This window comes from Microtus oregoni, unplaced genomic scaffold (assembly GCF_018167655.1).
Source record: "Microtus oregoni isolate MIOR12 unplaced genomic scaffold, Mior012 000012F_ref0000307, whole genome shotgun sequence".
Classification (NCBI taxonomy): Eukaryota; Metazoa; Chordata; class Mammalia; order Rodentia; family Cricetidae; genus Microtus; species Microtus oregoni.
The window spans coordinates 12,977,248-12,996,983 of record NW_024543071.1 but is presented as its reverse complement, the minus strand read 5'-3'; the positions used below and the strand labels follow the sequence as shown (position 1 = coordinate 12,996,983).

Genomic DNA, 19,736 nt, shown 5'->3' with positions numbered 1-19,736 from the left:
TGGAGGCTCAGGTAAACGGTGTTCACGTCCTTACCTGGTGGAGGCTCGGGTAAACGGTGTTCACGTCCTTACCTGGTAGATATTCAGGTAAACAGTGTGTGTGTGTGTGTGTGTCCTTACCTGGTGGAGACTTGGGTAAACAGTGTGTATGTCCTTACCTGGTGGAGGCTCAGGTAAACAGTGTGTGTGTCCTTACCTGGTGGAGGCTCGGGTAAACAGTGTGTGTGTGTATTTACCTGGTGGAGACTCAGGTAAACAGTGTGTGTGTGTGTGTATTTACCTGGTGGAGACTCAGGTAAACAGTGTGTGTATGTGTCCTTACCTGGTGGAGACTTGGGTAAACAGTGTGTGTGTCTTTACCTGGTGGAGGCTCAGGTAAACAGTGCGTGTCCTTACCTGGTGGAGGCTCAGGTAAACAGTGCGTGTCCTTACCTGGTGGAGACTTGGGTAAACAGTGTGTGTGTCTTTACCTGGTGGAGGCTCAGGTAAACAGTGCGTGTCCTTACCTGGTGGAGGCTCAGGTAAACAGTGCGTGTCCTTACCTGGTGGAGACTCAGGTAAACAGTGTGTGTCCTTACCTGGTGGAGACTCAGGTAAACAGTGTGTGTGTGTATTTACCTGGTGGAGACTCAGGTAAACAGTGTGTGTGTCCTTACCTGGTGGAGACTCAGGTAAACAGTGTGTGTGTGTATTTACCTGGTGGAGACTCAGGTAAACAGTGTGTGTGTCCTTACCTGGTAGAGACTCAGGTAAACAGTCTGTGTGTCCTTACCTGGTGGAGACTCAGGTAAACAGTGTGTGTCCTTACCTTGTGGAGACTCAGGTAAACAGTGTGTGTCCTTACCTTGTGGAGACTCAGGTAAACAGTGTGTAGACTCAGGTAAACTGTGTGTGTGTCCTTACCTGGTGGAGACTCAGGTAAACAGTGTGTGTGTCTTTACATTTTGATTTCTCTCTACCCTAGGTTTAAAGAACTTCCTATTACTCTAAGGGCAGTGTTAGGCAATACTAAGGAACCCTGCTCCATCTGCATGAATTACTATCAGTTTCTACACACTGTCAAGTTGCGGGAAATGGGAGTGACAGAGCTCAACAGCCCACAGAGAGCGCAGCCTCATTTACATTGCTATATAGGATTGCTGCTGTTACCTCGGGTTTTAGATTGGTTGTTAGCTGCCAAGACTTAGAGTGCAGTTGTATATATTCCTTCTTGTTTATACTGCAGTCCTGGCTTTGGAATCTCTTTTACGATGATTTTTTGTGCTTCTAACTTCTTTAGTCAAAGGAGATAATGTTCCTGTGTGTGTGTGTGTGTGTGTGTGTGAGTGTGTGTGTGTGTGTGTGTGTGTGTGTTTGAGCATCTGTGCTACATAGTGCACTGTTTATATGTTGTGTGTCTCCTGAGACTCTTCCGTGTCATTGCTAGAAGGTACTTTGATGTTGATGGACACAAGAGACAAAGGAATAGCCTAGTCAGGGTTAGTCAGGCGCTGTTTTGAGAGTGCTCTTAAATAAATATTGAACTTCCATGCAGAGGATGGTGTCTGTCTGGTTTCCAAACCTTTCTCCCTTCCTTTTGGTTAGGATGAAATAACAGAGATGAAGAGAAAGTTAAAGATCATGACGCATCAAGTGGACCAGCTGAAGGAAGAGATCTCCGCCAAGGAGTCGGCGCTAGTGAAGCTGCACCTGGAGCAACAGCGCATCGAAAAGGAGAAGGAAACCCTGAAGGTACTGGGCTAAGGGCAGGCGCTCTGGGCTGGCATCTTCCTGGAGGATGCAATTCCTGCTCACCAGAAGCACCAAGGGGCAAGGAGAGCAACCAGGAATGGTCACCTGTAGCCTAAGTTGCTAAGATCCAGAGGCCACCCACACCAGGTGCTGGGAAGATTACCTTTGCCATCTTGGCCTTGGTCTCCTCACAGGTAATGGTCCCGGTCCAGTGGGGGAGGAGAGTGGCAGATGCCGTGGCTCCTAGCTCATTTATGACCAATATGCCTCAGTGGAAGAGAAGCTAACATGTTGGTAGTGCCCAGGAAGTCCACGACTTTATAGGTTACCTACCACCCATTTACATTCACAACCCATGACGAGCCCTGTGTTCATACCCAACACACCCAGATTCCACTCTGGGCTTTCAATAAGATGCTATTTGTCAGTCTGCCCCTAATTGCCACTCCTTTGTGTGCAGGTGACTTTTCTGTCTGCAGTGTTGTTACCTACCATGTGCTAGAGCGTTTCCATCTCTTGGTTTGCTGGGACCAGGTTCATGATTGACTTTGTATCTGGGGTTCTCGACCTTTGTAGCTTCTCCTTCCGGAAACACCTCTTTCCACAGACCTTACAAAAACACACTTGCTTATTTATTTGCTTTTAAAAATGATTCTGGGGGTGAACTCAGGCCCTCGTACATCCAAGACATTCTACTATATCCAGTCCTTGGGTTTTTGAGACAGGGTCTTCCTAAATAGCCCAGGCTGGCCTTGAACTCATGAGCCTCTGGCCTGTACTACTACTTGCCCTCCTCCTCTTCCTTCTTCTTCTTCTTCTTCTTCTTCTTCTTCTTCTTCTTCTTCTTCTTCTTCTTCTTCTTCTTCTTCAAAATAAATGTATTTATTTATTTTACATCCCAGTCACAGTTCCTCTCCCTCCTTCCATCCCCCTTCTGTTTCACTCCTCCTGTTTCTGTTTAGGAAAGGGCACATCTCCCATGAGTATCAAGGAAACATGGCATATCAAGTTGCAGCAAGACTAAGTATCTCCCCATGTATGAAGCTGAGAAAGGTGACCCAGTATGAAAAGTAGGGTCCCAAAAGCCAGTAAAAGAGTCAGAGACAGCCTCTGTTCCCACTGTTAGGAGTCCCACAGGAAGGCCAAGCTACACAACTGTAACATATATGCCTAGGTCAGTCCCATGTAGGCTTCCTTGTTGTTGGTTCAGTCTCTGTGAGCCCCTTTGAGCCCATGTTAGTTGATTCTGTGAGTATTCTCATGATGTCCTTGACCTCTCTAGCTCCTACAATCCTTTATCCTCATCTCTAAGATTCCCCAAACTCTAACTACTGTTTAGTTGTAGGTCTGTGTCTGTTTCCATCAGTTACTGGTTGACACCTCCCTGATGACAATTGGATTAGGCACCAATGTGGTCACTGGAGTTGACCAAACCACTACGTGTACTTCTTAAGTGCTGGGATTATAGGCAGGTAACTCCACATCCTAACAGGCAAGCCCTTTAAACCTATTAGTTTAGAACACTCACATACATTAAGATGATATGAGATAGAGTGCCCCTTCTTTCTCACCTGACCAAGGGACTGAAGTGAGGAACATCTAAGAGGGCGATGGAATTTTTGTGTAAACAATCCTTAAGGATGTATAAGATCCACCTGTATCTTTATAGCATGTCAGAGGCATGTAACATGATGGATAGAAACCCAGAGACAGAAACTAGTTCAACCTGAAGGTCAGAAAAGCAAAACAGCCAGCCACTGGCTCTTACCTCTACCTCAGTCCGAAGTGGCAATACTGCCTCCAGGAATCTCAGAATGAGACTGTGTGTGAGAGCTGTCTCTTTTCCTCTTATATTCCTCCCTAGGGCTGGGGTTAAAGGCATGCACCAATACTGCCCAATTTCTATGGCAAACTAGTGTGGCTACTGGGATTAAAGGTGTGTGTCAGCACTGCCTGGTCTGTAAGGTTGATCAGTGCAACTGCGTTACTCTCTGAACTTCAGGCAAGCTTTATTTATTAAAATACAAATGAATTACTACAAAGACTGAGTGCCATAATTTCTGCAAACAATGGCTTTCAAAGATAGACATTGTCTTGTGTGTGTGCACGCAGTACCACGGAGGTTTAATGCCACATTTCCTTGATTCTAGGATGCCATAGTCTGAAATATGTACTCTTAATTTAATAACAGCCTTGACGCTCTAATGATAGGTTTTCATGGAAATGGAACTGTTGCATTAAATTAATTTAAGACACACTCAGTATGAGAGAGATTAAGCTATGGCAAAAGTGTCTTTATGAAAAGAATATGGTAATAGATATATGTATTTAGGACTCTATCCCCATCACTCCAGCTCATGAAAAAGCATGGAGAATTCTTCATGCAAGCTTACTGATATATAAAGAACTTTACAAATTTTGAAACTATTCCGCATTCATTCTTATTCTTGTTCAAAAGTTGTTTAGCTGGGGGACGGTTTGTTTTATCCCAGAGTCACTAGCAGGATGGGGTTTAGTTACCATTGAACAAACTGGAAAAATCTCATTATAAACCCCGCTGCACCAGGGGCCTCTTGGACCACATTAGCAAGGCTTCAGTGTAATAAACTTTGCTAATTGGTATATCATCTCTTTCTCCTGGAGGAGGCACCAATTCTCATCTCTGCTTCCCAAGTGATGCCCAATTCTGAAGATTAACCATAGTGAAGTCCAAGTTGGAATTAAATGCTTCCTATGGAATTCACTTTAGAATAAACAGTGTCCCATACTTACTTCCAATTTCTTCGAGTTTGCTGTTAGATTGTATCTATTTTAATGATACCTACCATTATTAGGCATCTAAAACATAGCACCAAAGAAACATCATAATAAGAGAAAGGGAGTTAGGCTGTGCATTTATACATGCTTGGACATTGGAGTGGGCAAAGAGCAGATTCGAGGGTGACTAAAAGGCCTCTGCCTTGGAGATGGACTCCCAACAGGGAGTCTCAGGTCTGGATGGCTTTGGCCGCTGGTTTTAGGAAGGTGATGGTTTTGGGTGTGTAGGATAAGTGGGGTTACCAGCATTTCTCACTGAGGGAAGGGTGAGTAATAGAGAGAGAACGAAACTTGTTTGATTTCTTATTTGAGGTTATCCGAGGGTGACTGGTTGGTCATGGTGCTGTGAATCTGGATAATTCTGACCTATCGTTCAGTCTGTTTGACATCCCTGCAAACACTATGACAGCTCATCTGTGGAGTTCCAGCTTGTTGAGCGGTTTAGACTAAGAATTTGAATCACATTTCCACACTGGCCTCTGGGCTGCAAGTATGTTCTGTGTGAAAACTAAAACTCCAGAGGGAAGAGCAGATTCTCTAGTAACTTTGCCCACAGAGACATTTTTCTTTTATTCTAAAAACTATGTGGGCACATAATCCCTTTGGAGGGGACATAACCACACAGACTCAGTAGATCACAAGAGAAATTTTTATAGGACAACTCAACTTACTACTTCCCAAAGCCTCCAGACTGATGATTGTCATAGGAGGTCAGCTGCACCCCACTCAGTCCCCTCATCCGAACAATTTTCTCTTTGCATCTTTCCTAACCCCTCTCTGCTGGCCCCAGTCTCTGCTGACTCGGGATCACAGGCACCATCAGTGTGTCCCGCCTCTGACAGCATGCCGGTGGATCTCTGTAGGTCAGGCTCCATCTGCAACCTTCTGTTCATTTCACTCCACTCTCGTTTCATCGACTCTGAAGGAGTCTTCTCATTTGGAATGCCTGCCTTCCTGTCCTAACAAGCCCCCAATGCTGTCTCGCCTCTTCCCAGCCATCCTGCATCTGCTTGACAGCACTTTGATTCCCCGTGAATAATGCAGCAGTAAGTTCTCTGCCTCCAGAGCTCGGTAGCACATTAGGGACTGGCCTCAGGGAACCACATCCTTCCACTTAGTGATTCTGTCCAATGACGTGGATGGGGAGCTGGCATCCATGGGAGGCACGGGGTGGCGGACGAGAAAAAGCCTAATTACACCTGTGGCCGAAGACTTGGGTGGTTCATGCATGAGCCAGTGAGACTCTCCCAAATGTGGCTCTTGAGATACAATTTGCACCCAGTGTCATATTTGATGATAATCAGTCCATAAGTACTGATTTCAAAATTATACAACCCTGAAGCTGAACAAAATTGTTAGTGAAGGGTGTGTCTAGTCATCTCACTGTAACTTCCTGCCACCAGTAGTGCATTTAGCAGGTGCAGCAACTTGCAGTCCTACCTAGGATGTTGCCTGGTAGGTGTGCAGCAGCTGGGTGCATAGCGGCTGTCACCCTTCCTGAGAGGCAGCTCAGATTTATAACTGCTAAATGTATTAGGCCCTAGATATTTTGTTGATGCTAACATTTGCTGCCAATGCCTAATGCCACATCTTGTTTACAGCCCATAAATTTATGACACGAGGAGACCACTCAGAATTTTGATCTATTATGAAAAAGGTACCCAGCAATGCCAGACACGTGGCTGGTTTTACATTTCAGACAGATACTTTTACACACTGTTGATTGCATTTTAATATAACAAGGGTTTCATTTTGTTCTGCTGATGGATTCTGATCTGCTCTTGGCACTTAGGGACAGAGAAGAGAGTGTGCAGATATGGGAAAATAAAAGTTTTATGAAGGGAAGCGTGAGCCAAGCAGGTATTTCATTGCTGTCTTCGCTGTCACCTTAGATGATTATAGAACCAGAGAAGACTGGCTCTTCACTCTGTTTTCCAACAGGCACTCCCCTTGAATGGTAAATTCTAGGCCCAACCTTTCCTCAATCAGTATTTCATTTTGCTTATCCCTGAATCAAAACATTTCATGAATGAACAACACAAAGTGGCATCAAAGAAAGCCTGGCTTCACAGTGGCTAGTTGTACTTAATATGCACACTACATCTCTAACAGTGGGTGTGTACCGTCTCTTACTGCTTGGGTAAGCTGCAGTGTGCAATTCATGACTCCTGGCCCTCAAAGGCTCGAACCAGGCCTTGATCTCAGTTGGGTTGCTTTACAAGTCTTTTATTATTTTGGCGAGTTTGAGTGTGGGGTTCCCAAAAGTCACCTGAAGGACAAAAAATAGTATAAGCCTTGTGCAGTCATTTATAGCAAATCACACACACACACACACACACACACACACACACACACACACACTCTGGAGGCCAACCACCTTCCCATCTTTACACTTGTGATTAGAGGGATGGGAACGCAGAGCTCCTCCCCCTCATTGCTCTCCCCTGTGCTGACTGGTCAACTGTCCCACTGTCCTTCCTGGCTGGCCATGGAATCCCCTCTAAAACGCATTCTTCTTTCCTTTAACATGGGAACTGTTGGTTTCTTGATGCAGACTCTTCATAGTGTATTCAGTCAGATGATCCATACCAGGCCTGCCAAGCTGTTTGTCAGCCTCTCTTCCTCCCATCCCCAGCCTGGCCCTCTGGTTCAGCCACGAAGGGGGCACTGTTCTGTCTGCTCAACACAGCAGATGTTTCAGTTTGCCTGAGCTAATTCATATAGCCTGACTGTTGGATGCCTCCCTCCAACACACACCTCTCCAGCTGGGCGTCATCTGTCACCTGCCGAGGACTTGACGCATTCTTCTCTGTCAATCCCAAGCAGGCACGTAAACTCCTTCTTGTGTGTGCTCACGCCCTTTGCTATCCCAGCAGATGGCACGTTCATGCTGTTGGTAGCTGTATCAGTCATCTTCAGCGGGTAATGAATACTGTCTTACTCATCTTCTCTATTTGATTTGTAACTCTTGGATGCAGGCAGCAGGCAGAGCACAGGTCTTTTGCATCAAAAGACCCTGCTTGGAGATCTTAACTTCAGTATTTACTAACTCGGTGACATTGGCTAAACTAAGTGTTTCCCTTTGTCTCTGTGCAGGGACACACAGTGTCATGCTTGGCATATCGTAAGTCACTTGTGTGCTGTGAAACAGATAGAAGGGGCTTTGATGGCAAGGATTCTCCTTTCCTAACTTAATAGCCCCTTTCTCCATTTTCCTGCATTTCTAGTGAACCCCACCTTAGCCTCCGCTGAACCTTGATTCAAGTGTGAGGTCCCTGAGAAAGCATCCCTGAGGCCTCTGCTAGGTGATGGTTGGATGCCTTTTTCTTTGACTTCCTGTGTTTTCAACTCACTGTGTACATGGAGGGCATCTGGGAAAAGAGTCAGTGCAATGCTTCCTGTGCAAGCATGCTAGCTTGACCCTCTAGCACTCATCTAGCAAGTTGGGCAGAGATAGATAGTGGTATCCATGTATAATCCCAGTGCTGAAGAGGTAGGAGCAGGTGGTTCCTTGTTGCTGGTCAGGCAACCTAGTCAAATTGCTGAGGCTGGGACCCAGTGAGAGACCAACATATGACACTGACCTCTGGCTTCCACACAGATGTGCATCTGCATACGCACGCATGTGCACACACATACCTAAACGTTCACAGACACAAAAATAGCAAAAAGGATACTGAAAATTGTTACCTGACCTCAACAATGTGCCTCTTAGTTGCTTGCTACTTATATATCGTATCTTCGTTTCCATATTGGAGATGTCTTAAGAATTTTTTAAAGATCATAACCCTTCTGTCGTATCAAAATGTTTTGTGAGAGATGCTTCGTTGTTATTTTTGACTAATTTAATTCATTCTCATAACAGACCTTCTCTTGGTAGTGAGTGTGCTGGTTGTGGTAGGACCACTAGAGAGGTTGGTATATGTTGACACCCTCCCTGTCCTCACCCACACCTTCTTCCTGAACTGTTGTTAGTGAATTGCGTTGGGGAGGGGGAGATGCTGCTGAATTCCAATGAGGCCCCTTCTCTGCTTATACAGAAGAGTGATAGGAAACTCTTGGGGCACAGCTTCCAGAATGACCAGGATCCCTAGGCACTGTTGATTTGTTGGTTCTTGTGGGTGTGCAGGCACAGGCACACTGAGCTTGTTTGGGCTGTGGTGGTGCTGGACCTCTGTTAAATGAGACACGAGAGGAAAGCCCAAGAACCATGGCCGTGTGGCCAAACCCAGCCCACTGGTCCTGCTTAGGCGACTGCTGAATGCGATGTGTCTGAATGGCCCACTCTCTATCAGGCTGAGCTGCAGAAGCTGAGACAGCAGGCCCTGGAGACCAAGCACTTCATTGAGAAGCAGGAGGTGGAAGAGCGGAAACTCTTGCGCATCATTGCCGAGGCTGACGGGGAAAGGGTGCGGCAGAAGAAGGAGTTAGACCAGGTAGAAGCGCCTTGTCATAGCCCCACAAGCAACTGTGAGTCCATTGCCCTTGGCAGCTCATATGTGAAGATCAGCAATAGAGTCTTGGGTTGATTGAGAAATAATCACCCATCCCATCCACAGTGATGACCACTTCTTGGCATCAGTTACTCTTCTAAGCACTGGGGACATGCTGACCAATAATACGATAGGTCCCTGTTTCCAGGGAATTTAAACTGTAATATAATATAGCTGCCCATATATAAATGCCAGCTATAATTACATGATAGAAACTCATGTGCATAATTTGGGGATTAAAAAAAATTCTTTAAGAAAATGGTCTCCATATGTAGCTTAGGCTGGTCTTTAATTGGTTATCTCCCTACCTGAGCCTCCTGAAATCTGGGATTGCAGCTTAGAGGCTTGTGTCACCTACTCTACTGCACTGCAGAAATCCAGATGCTCTCAGGGTCCTGTCTGGAGAAGCTGGTCAGTGTGGATTGTAAGAAGTGATGGGCAGGAGCTGGCCTGACGGAAAAGCATTCACGCTGAAGCATTTTTAAAAGACAGGTTGGAGGTGCTGGAGCAATAGCGCAGGGGCTGAGAGCACTGGTTATTCTTCTAGAGGACCGGGGTTCAATCGTCAGGACCTGAGCGATGGTGCAGAGCTGTCTGTAGCTCTAATACCAGATGACCTGATTCCCTCCCCTCTCCTGGCCTCTGGGGAATACTGTACGAACCAGGTGCACAGATACATGTGCACAGGAAAACGCATCTAAAAATAAGTACATTTCTAAAACTTAAAAAAATTACCTTGGGAAAAACACCTGAAGGACACAGCTTCAGGGCAAGCATCCCTGGATTATCGGTCCATGGCTATTCAATGGGAGAAATGCCATGCTGAATACCTAGTGGGGTGTTTCCAGTGTGCTGCCCACGGGGCATGTGTGGACACAGGGTAGATATTTGTGCATGAGTTGGATGCTGACGTCATGGTGAAAAGGGAGACTTTTTTTTTTTTTCACTCCAAGAGGCCATGTCTTTCCAGGTCATCAGTGAGAGAGACATCCTCGGGTCTCAGCTTGTTCGGCGCAATGATGAGTTAGCCCTGTTGTACGAGAAGATCAAGATCCAGCAGTCCGTGCTGAACAAAGGCGAGACCCAGTACAACCAGAGGGTGGAGGACATGCGTATCCTTAAGCTGGAGATCAAGAAGCTGCGCAGGGAGAAGGGGATCCTCGCCAGGAGCGTGGCGAACGTGGAGGAACTCAGGTAGAGGGAGGTTGTGAAGGTCTGCGGGGAGCCCCCACAAAAGGGCTTCATGTGGCTCTTCAAAGGTTGGCTAACCTGAAGAAACTCAGGCGGAAGGGGGTTGTGGAGGTCTGCAGGGAGCCCTCACGGAAGGACCTCGTGTGGGTCTTTGAAGTTTTTAAGCAAATTACACAAAATGGACTTCATAGGATAAAAGGGTCCATTGAATGAAAACAACTTTTCCATAAAGTCTCTCCTGTGCTCGTGCGGTGTCACAAAAACAGGCCAGTCTCCCTCCAGGGGGTGTAGGGGACAGCAAAAAGGTCATTAAAGCACCTTTCTCTGGCTCTTTCAAAACGAAATTTCCAATCAAAGCACAAATACAAATAAGCACAAACCAGTAACAATTCATAATATTTTTTCTCCCTCGGTGAGTTCTTTGGAATTCCTTTAATTAGGTAGCATGCAAAAGACAAAGCATCAATATTTAAATGCCACCTTGCTAACATATGCATCTCTTTTTCTTGGAATAACACATATGATGGAAAGAGGTGGAGAATTTAATTCTATCACTCTCTGAAAATCTGTTTCCTTAAAAGGTGGCCAAACTTCCTACCTGACTCTTAGTTCTTCTTCTGCAGCTTTCACTTAGCTCCCATCTTCCTTCTTTAAATCTTGTACCATGCAGCATCTGCTTTCCCTGTGGGAAAACATTGTGGGGTTCCATACGAGCCACGGCAGGGAACTGAATGAGAGAGCTGACATTCCTTGGTGACTTCCCTTATTTCCCACAGACCTGTACGAGTGCAGCTTCTCCTTGGCCACCCAAGGAGAAGGATATGGTTTGGATCTGCTGCTTCTATTAGTTAGAGGAAAAGAGACTCTGATGTTCAGGAGTCGTGAGTTTGCTGCTATCAAGGATGGATCGATCCTTTTGTTTTTGGAGTTTTCTTGTCCTTCAGATAATGCATATAGTATATATTCATTGTAGAAATATGGGCAATGCAGAGAAGACACACAGAAGGGACTGGAAAAATCACTCGCAACTTTGCTACTCAGAGAGACCACCATTGTGCTGCTCAGACAAGTGGGTTCATTCTAAGTAGCCGCTGAATGATCTTAAGGGCTGTCATATCTGTCAGCCATGAGTTATTTTTATGACCTACAAAAAAGACCAAATTCGACCCTTTCCTGTCAATATTGTTAGTTTGTTAATGCATTTTATTTCCCTTTCAAGGAGAGGACAGTCTCAGAACAAATGGAGACAAGCAACCTCACTATCTACCAGCTATGTGACCTTGGGCAAGTGTCTCTGAGGTTTGGGCTTGTGATTACAGTTCAAGGCAGTAGAAACAAACCCAATGTGCAGGGTCTCCTCCACAGTCAGTCCTCATGTGTGGCAGCCTGTACCTTTTCTTTCCTCTCTCAGTGATGTTCTAGAACAGCGAAGTGTTAAGGATATGCTTTTAATTCTAGGCAGCTTGTTCTGCACTCCCTGATGAGTGAGCATCATGCAGTTAATTCTAATGGTTTGTCTTGTTAATGAGGGGAAGTTGTATTATTGGTTTAAATGAAGCAATTAAGTAAAAGAGATGGCTTCATGTTAGTAATACACACACCCACAGCAGATGAGGACAGATCGTAATGTCTTTACCGCATGAGTCAAAGCAAGCATTCGCCCCTTCTCCTTCTCCAGCAGAGGTTTTGGTAACTAGAATCGTTCAGGATGCTGAGGGTGGCATTACCCAGAGATGCCCAGAGATTTTTAGAAGCACATTTAAAACAGAGCTGGGACTTCAGGGCTTTTAAAAAGCCATCTATGCTTGCTGGTCGTGGGACTTAAGGCAGAATATCTTCATTGCTCCAAACTCAGCATCTCCATATCCAAATTGAAATTATCCACGGGACTTTTCAAACCTATGAAATGGGGGCCCTGCACCACACCCCATATAGCAGAAGTCCTCTGGGGGAATGGGCCCATGCAAAGGGATGTTGGGAGCCCTCCACGTGATTCCGCTACGCAGTGAAGATGGAAGTCAGAGACCATAATTGATGCTGGCTTGTTGCCTGCACTACAGTAACTCACTGTCAAGTGTGGAAGTTGCAATGTCAAGTGTTCACCCTGATCACTACTATAGAGACAGAAACGCTGAAATGTATTTTGGGACTCTCAGGGTTCACTTCCTGATCTGGTGTGAACAGAGTCTGTACTTTTCGTTTCCCAGCTGCCTAGACCCAAATAATCACATAGAAACTATACTAATTACAGCACTGACTAATAGCTTAGACGTATTACTAACTAGCCCTTATATTTTAAATTAACCCATTTCTATTAATCTATGTATCATCATGAGGCTGTGGTCTACTGGTAAGGTTCCAGTGTCTTTCTCCTTTGGCAGCTATGTGGTGTCGCCCTGACTTCACTTTCTTTCTCCCTGCATTCAGTTTAGTTTTCCCATCTAGTTCTATTGTGCCCTGCCATAGGCCAAAGCAGCTACTTTATTTACATCATACAGAGTGGAATCCCACATCATCTCCACTCTTCTGTCTAAATAAAAAGGAGGGTTTTAACTTTAACATAGTAAAATTACATATACAAAACAGTTATCAAGCAAGAATTACAATTACAGTATTTAGTCTATTTGTACTAGGCAAAAATAAAAGAAAATATTCTGTCATCTATCTTTGTGAGTCTAAATTTTATATCTAATTTATTTTTTATTATAACTAATGAAAACTATAGCTATAAATGCCTTCAACTCCATCAAAGATCCCAGAAAGGATATATTATTACCTAAGTAAACAGGAAGTGCATTGTAAGCAACTTCCAAAATTCTAGAATTGACAGAGACATCTTGCTGTCTGGATAGTCACCCAGAGTTCTTCTGTACTATTGAGGCATCCATCTGCAGCCTACAGGCCCATAGTATTCAGCAGACTTTTTCATGAAGCAGGAAATTTGAAAGACTCTTTCACCTATATTGGCAGTTTGTCAATCACTTTCTTTTATGTCCTGCAGAATGTCTGACGGAGTCTTTCATGAAGCAGCCACCCTGAAGGATTATCTTACCTTCTTTTGGCAAGGTCATCAGTCATTTTTCTGTGGGTCCTGCATGTCCAGTTTATACAACATACCATCAAACAGTCCAGGCAAGAGCAGTTTCTTGCCCGAATGACTAGCCTTGTCACATTGAAGGAAAATTCCATAATGAGTTTCTTCAGTGCCCATCAACCTTTCTGAAGTAATTGGTACTACCAGAAGCAGACATGTCTCACTTTCGAGAACAGTCTAAGTTCTTAAAATATTTAAATTCCATATTTTGTAGGTCTTTGAAGTGTTGAAAATTATCTATCAAGTGAAATATATCTCTATGTATATAGAAATCTAACATAATTAAAAGTTTGATTATAAATGGCTACCTCTTAATCTGTATTTTTAACTATACATTATATTTTTAAATGAACTATATAAACATATCTTAAGCAAGAGTAGAAATACACACATAACAAAATTGACCTTAATTTTATATCAATAAACCAAAGTTCACATCAATGCAAAGTATTCATTTTGATATCATATCCTCCTTTTTTTTTCTTTAGAAAGAGATTGACAGTGACTATTAACCACTTATACTGAACCCCTTTTAAATGAAAGCCAAGATATATAAACAATCATTTTGAGGATTTGGGCATAGTTTTCTCCAAACTTCTTCCTGCTGTTTGTTGGGCAAAGTATTTTAGGGTTTGTGAGACCTTTGTGGGGGGGATTTTGTTCTACCAAACCCCATTAGCCTGAAGGAATCCACAGTTTCTCATCTTCTGTAGAAACAAAAGCAGAACACCTTTTACAAAGTGACAAATTTTTAGACTCAAATTTTGAAGTCAAAATACCTTTAAAATATATGTGTTGGTTTAACTTAGCAGTCCTAAAATCAAATGTCTCTCTGCAGTCAAAAAGTTCAAAGAAAACACAATAATGTACATAATCTAGACTCTCTGTGTAATTCCATCTTCATGTGGTTTATTTTTTCTTTACTCTGTTACTTTTTAATATTTACCCCTTTTATCTTTTGACTGTCTGTACTGTTTTATATTACTTTTACTGTCTCTTTAAAGACTTTGTTTTATTTTTTAAAACTATTCCTTTTTACAACTGCCTATACCCATTTTCCTTTTTTCTTAAGCCTATATGTATTTTTTAAACATTCTATGACCCATTCAGAGGTTTATTTTTGTCTGAATCTGACTTTATTGTGTATCTGTAATCATTTGCTGACCAGGAGAGCTTTTTTAATGTTAAGCAGGCATAGCTTGGACTAACACTGTGGCTTTTTCTGTTGGCTCTGCCCCATCCAACATGGTGGAGGTAGGTTCTCTGCCTCTGCAAGCCATGCTCATCACCCCAGCTCCACGGATGCAGCGGGTCTATGTCACCATTAAGCATCTTGTAACACTCTTCTCACAAACCCCATTTAAATGCTTTGTAATAGGACTGCCTGAAAGAGCCAGAGTCGTTCATGTTGCCAGTACAAACCAGGACACCATTTCCTACAGTAGCCACACCTCTGCTTGCTGCCCGCAATCAGAGCCTATCTGGAAAAAAAAAATGTAGCTACCAAGAAGTTGTGCTTGGCTCCCATTTTTGAGGATCTAGAAGCTCTCTTTTTTTCTTAAGCTTTTTCAGGTTTTATATGGATCCATGCCCTAGACAGTGGGTGCCATTTGTAAACAGAGACTGTACTTTCATTTCCCAGCTGCCCAGACCTGAATAATTACACAGAACTATATTAATTACATCACTATTTGGCCAATAGCTTAAGTGTATTCCTGGATAGCTCTTACATCTTAAATTAGTCCATTTCTATTAATCTGTGTATCACCATGAAGCTGTGGCCTACTGGTAAGGTTCCAGTGCCTTTCTCCTTCAGCAGCTACATGGAGTTTCCCTGACTCCACCTTCTTTCTCCCTGTATTTAGTTTCATTTTCCCACCTACCTCTATTATGTCCTGCCATAGGCCAAAGCAGCTACCTTATTAACCAGTGGTTATAAAGCATGTTCACAACATACAGAGGTGGAACCCTACATCAACCTGGTACCTTTCATATGCTTCTAAATTTCTCAAACCTTCAGAACCAAGATTCTAAAGGCTGCTGTTGCTCAGAGGCGAGGTAGTTCCTGAACTCCAAATGAATTAGTAGTCTTGTGACCTGCCTAGGTTTGGGAAGCTGGTCTCTCTCAGTGCAAACAAGTTTCCCAGTTCCAGATTTTTATGCCAGATACAGTGTCTACAGTGATCAAATCATTAGTTTTTTCCCCATGTGTATGTGTGTTATATACATGTATGAGTCGGGGCACACATGTGAGTGTGCACATGGTGAATAGAGGTTGATATCCCGTGTGTTCCTCAATTGTTTTCCACTTTGTGAGCTAGGTCTTTGATTGAATCTAGAGCCCACAGACCCAGCCTGTCTTGCTAGCCAGCTTATCCGGGGGATCTCCTGACTCAGTCACCCCAATGGTGGGATTATATGTGGATCAGTATACCTGGTTGGCTTTTACATGGGTTCTGGAAATTTGAACTCTGGTCCTTATGATTTCAGGGCAAGTGTTTTATGTGCTGAGCCATCTCCCTGCAGCAAAAATAGCATATTTAAGAGTTCTTTGCCAAACAAAGCTTGTCTTATCCAGGCAGGAGCTTTTCCACATGCAAAGAGAATTCTTGAAGGAAAGGACAAGATGTCGAGCCCTGGAGGAGGAGCTGGAGAATCCCATGAATGTGCACAGATGGAGGAAGCTTGAGGTAACACCTGCTGAGCATCCTTCCTGTCCCCAGCCCTCCTCTCCACCCATTCAAGACTCCTAACCTAAAGCAGGGTGAGAGGTTCCCTTTAGTCTCATGATATGCATATTGTCGCCTATGAGGTAAAACTGAGTCAAATGTGAATTAGGTTGTTTTAGAACCAGATGGTTAATTTGACTTTGGCTTTAAAAGTCTTGGACAAAATCCTACCTGCCCCTAAAAAGACCCTTTGAAAGCTATATACATTGCTTTCATTGATGGGGATGTATCTTGCTTTTCAGGTAGTTTTGATCTTTGGATTGACTATTAATTGCCTTTGGTAATCTCTCCCACCAACTTCTTAGCCATCTTTCAATTGGTTTTGCATTCTTCCATTTCCTGAAGGAAATAGGGTTCGGTGACCCAATCTTTTCAAAGGCCTAGACTGTGTTAGCCAACCCCTTTCTCTTAGGACCTGGGGTTAGAGCCGAAAGTACTCCTGGTGAAGGATGGGTAATCGACTTTTTCTGTGGCTCCTGTTAGGTAACATGACCAACTCAGCAAAGAACAGCCACAGACAAGCTCTGCTTGGTCAAGACAAAGATGGTCCCCTCTTTTAGTTGTACACAGCAATGTGGTGCCAAAAGGGACTTTGGCTAAACGACCAATTACGATGTTGAGAGATATAAGTCTATGGCACAGCAAAGTTCAGTGCGAGGTGGAAAATCATCCAGACAGGATTTTATTTTTATTTTCTTTTAATGAAGAAAGTATTAAAGTTAATGCATTATAAATTGTGTAAATACAAGGCCTGGATTTTAACAACATCCAGGACTGCCAAGTGAATGTGTGCCAACTCATGTCCAGCTATGTGGGCATCAGCTGGTGCTGGGCAAGCAAAGTCAGAGGCAATGAAATATTCCTCTTTAGTGCCCCAAGTGGAACAGCTGACCAACCCAGTGATTACCAAGGATCCGCCTGGGAAATGGACCTGAAGCTCTCACACCTGCTTATATCACTGTAGTTGGAAACTGTTCCTGGCTGCCCAGACCCAAAATAATTATAAAGAAACTATATTATTTAAAACACTGCTTGGCCAATAGCTTATGCATATTTTTAACTAACTCCTTTAGCTTAAATTAACCCATTTCTATTAATCGGTGCATCACCACGAGGTTGTGGCCTACAGGCAAGTTTCCAACATCTGTCTCCTCTGGTGGCTACATGGTGTCTCCCTGACTCAGCTTACTCTCTCTCTCTCTCTCTCTCTCTCTCTCTCTCTCTCTCTATATATATATATATATATATATATATATATATATATATATATATATATATGTCTTCCAGCCTGGCTACATTCTGTTAAACCATTGGCCAAAAGCAGCTTCTTTATTCTTTAACCAATAAAAGCATCACATACACAGAAGGACTTCCCACAGCACATCACAGTAGCCTAGTCAATGGGTTCTATGTAGATCTTGGAGATTTCCAACTCCACATTAATTTCTATTTAAAAAAATACAGACTCTGGGGTGTGGTTGAAACTATACAGCTGCTGTATTCATTCAAAGTGTCAGTATGCCTGAAAACAAAGCCTTGAATCCAAGTGCAAAGGACAGATGGTCAGCGTACACCTGTGGCTCTGTCTGAGAGAAACACACGTCGCGGCTGAGGGAGCGTCAAAGCTGCCCACGTTGATTCCCTTTGAGTGCTCCGTGCCGCAGCTCTGTCCTGCTGCCTCCCTTTAGGCAGATGTTGCGTCCAGCAATCCTTTTCCGTTGTGGGCTGCATGGGATCTTCTGGTTGACAACAATTTCAGGAAGTTAGTCCTGTGGAAACCTGAGGTGGCAGGGAAATTCCAGAGCATCCTAATGAGAGCCGCAGACTCTGTAATAGTGCAAGTCCTGAATCCAGCTGGGATCCTTCCAGCACTGGCCGAGAGTTCTTTGCTCCTAAGTTCTCCCGTCTGTAAAAGGGGAAGACTGATATCTCCTCACAGTGGTCACATGGCTAAAGTGTGACATTACATGGGAAGCACCGAGCATCACACACGGTTGTGAGATGATTAGGGTCTTTCCTTCTGGTGGGGCAAACACACTCAGTTTTCACTTGCGGGTTAATCAGCACCGTAGTCGAGACAGCAGGAAACTGCGGTCTGCTCTTGGGAGCAGGAATTTATGTCAGTGTCATTTGCTATGCCTCTTTTCCTTTTGGGCTTCAGTTCTTTGTGTCCTCGGTCTTCAAGTGGGAAAGGCATTTTAAGAAAGCAGGCATTACTGCACACAGACCACGGAGCTCTGAAACTAATGCTGTCTCCCGTCGCTCTCCTTGCGCAGGCCAGTGACCCCAGTACCTTTGAGCTGATCCAGAAAATTCACACGCTGCAGAAGCGACTCATCAGCAAGACAGAAGAGGTGGTGGAGAGAGAGCTGCTCCTTCAGGTATGTCTCCCTGCTTGTGCTCCCCAAACAATCATGGCCATCTCTAGGAGCCTCGGAACTGGTGGCTTGGCAGCGGTGCATGCCTCGTCCTAAACTGTAGATGGCAACAGCGGCTCACACAAGAGCAGGCAGCCCGATTAATTGTTCTTTTGTGCTGCGATCACTGATATTTCAAGAATCCCAGAAAATGAAGTTCAAGGCTAGACTTAGGCAATGTGAACATTTTCTCACTTCCCCGCAGTTCTATTATTTGTCAAATTATTTTAACCACTTTTCTTCCTATCTTCATATAGTGTGAAGTGCTGTGATTTCAACTTTGAAAATGGTTTTCACATAGAGCACAAATCATCGTCCCCAGGAGGGTCTGTGTGAGTGAAGCGGAAAGATGTGTTTGAGGATGTGGGGTGTGTGTGTGTGTGTGTGTGTGTGCACGGGCAAGGTGTGTGCACACTGGTGCACATTCACGTGAAGGCTAGAGGAGGATGCTGGCATCTTCCTTATAGCCACCCACCATATTCTCTCGAAACAGATTTTCTCAGTAAGCCTGAATCTTGACTAGGCTGGCCGGAGAACAAGCTCCCAGGATCCACTTGTCTCCAGCCTCCTGATGCTAAGGTTACCGGAATGTCTGACATGCCTGGATTTTACATGGGTGTAGCGGAGTCAAACTCAAGTCCTCAGACTTGGATAGTAAGAGCTCCTGCCCCCGGAGCTATCTCCCCATCCCGGCTTTGAGAACTTTCGGAGGTAAATCCTGGCAGTTTATCAGTCATGGCGGCCATCACCACCAGCTGCTGCTGACGCTGCTGCTCCTCCTCACTCCCAGAGCTTCCTCCTCCTCCCTCTCCCTTCCCTGCCTCTCCTTCATCTTTACCAGGCCATCCCTTACCCTGTGCTGGCCATTGTGTGGTGTGGAGGCTTTAGCTATCCCGTCTCATTTCCTCCAAGCAGCTCATGTGTGAGCCAGATCACCTGCAGGTGGTGGTCAGAAAGCTGGGGCCTGGAAATGTAAGGATGAGGTAAGAAAGGCAGGTCTGGCACCAGGTGGTCAGGACTGGCATTCTGTGTCTGTTGACTCGCGGCTATGTGATTGTTATTTCTCTGCACCTGAGGTTCCCAGGCTCTATTAAGGACAATAGAACCCATTAAGATGAGCAGCGTAGGCGCTGAAAGACCTTAGCCACACTCAGTTCGTATTTAAATATTGATTCCAATGTGACCTTAACTGTTGGGTGACCATCTGTAGGAGTAGGAACTTCTACGCATGTGCGAGAGGAGCCTTTTGCCCCTCTTCTACTTT

General features: G+C 44.4%; 1 protein-coding gene across 1 annotated transcript in view; it reads left to right on the top strand.

The window, feature by feature from the left end:
• Cfap58 (cilia and flagella associated protein 58) overlaps positions 1-19,736 on the top strand; it is a 114,706-nt gene that overhangs the window by 37,218 nt on the left and 57,752 nt on the right. Inside the window, exons 11-15 of the mRNA XM_041661291.1 lie at positions 1,585-1,731; positions 8,844-8,984; positions 10,012-10,235; positions 15,905-16,016; positions 18,332-18,436. Of these exons, the coding sequence (XP_041517225.1) occupies positions 1,585-1,731; positions 8,844-8,984; positions 10,012-10,235; positions 15,905-16,016; positions 18,332-18,436 (729 nt within the window). The remainder of the gene's footprint in view (positions 1-1,584; positions 1,732-8,843; positions 8,985-10,011; positions 10,236-15,904; positions 16,017-18,331; positions 18,437-19,736) is intronic.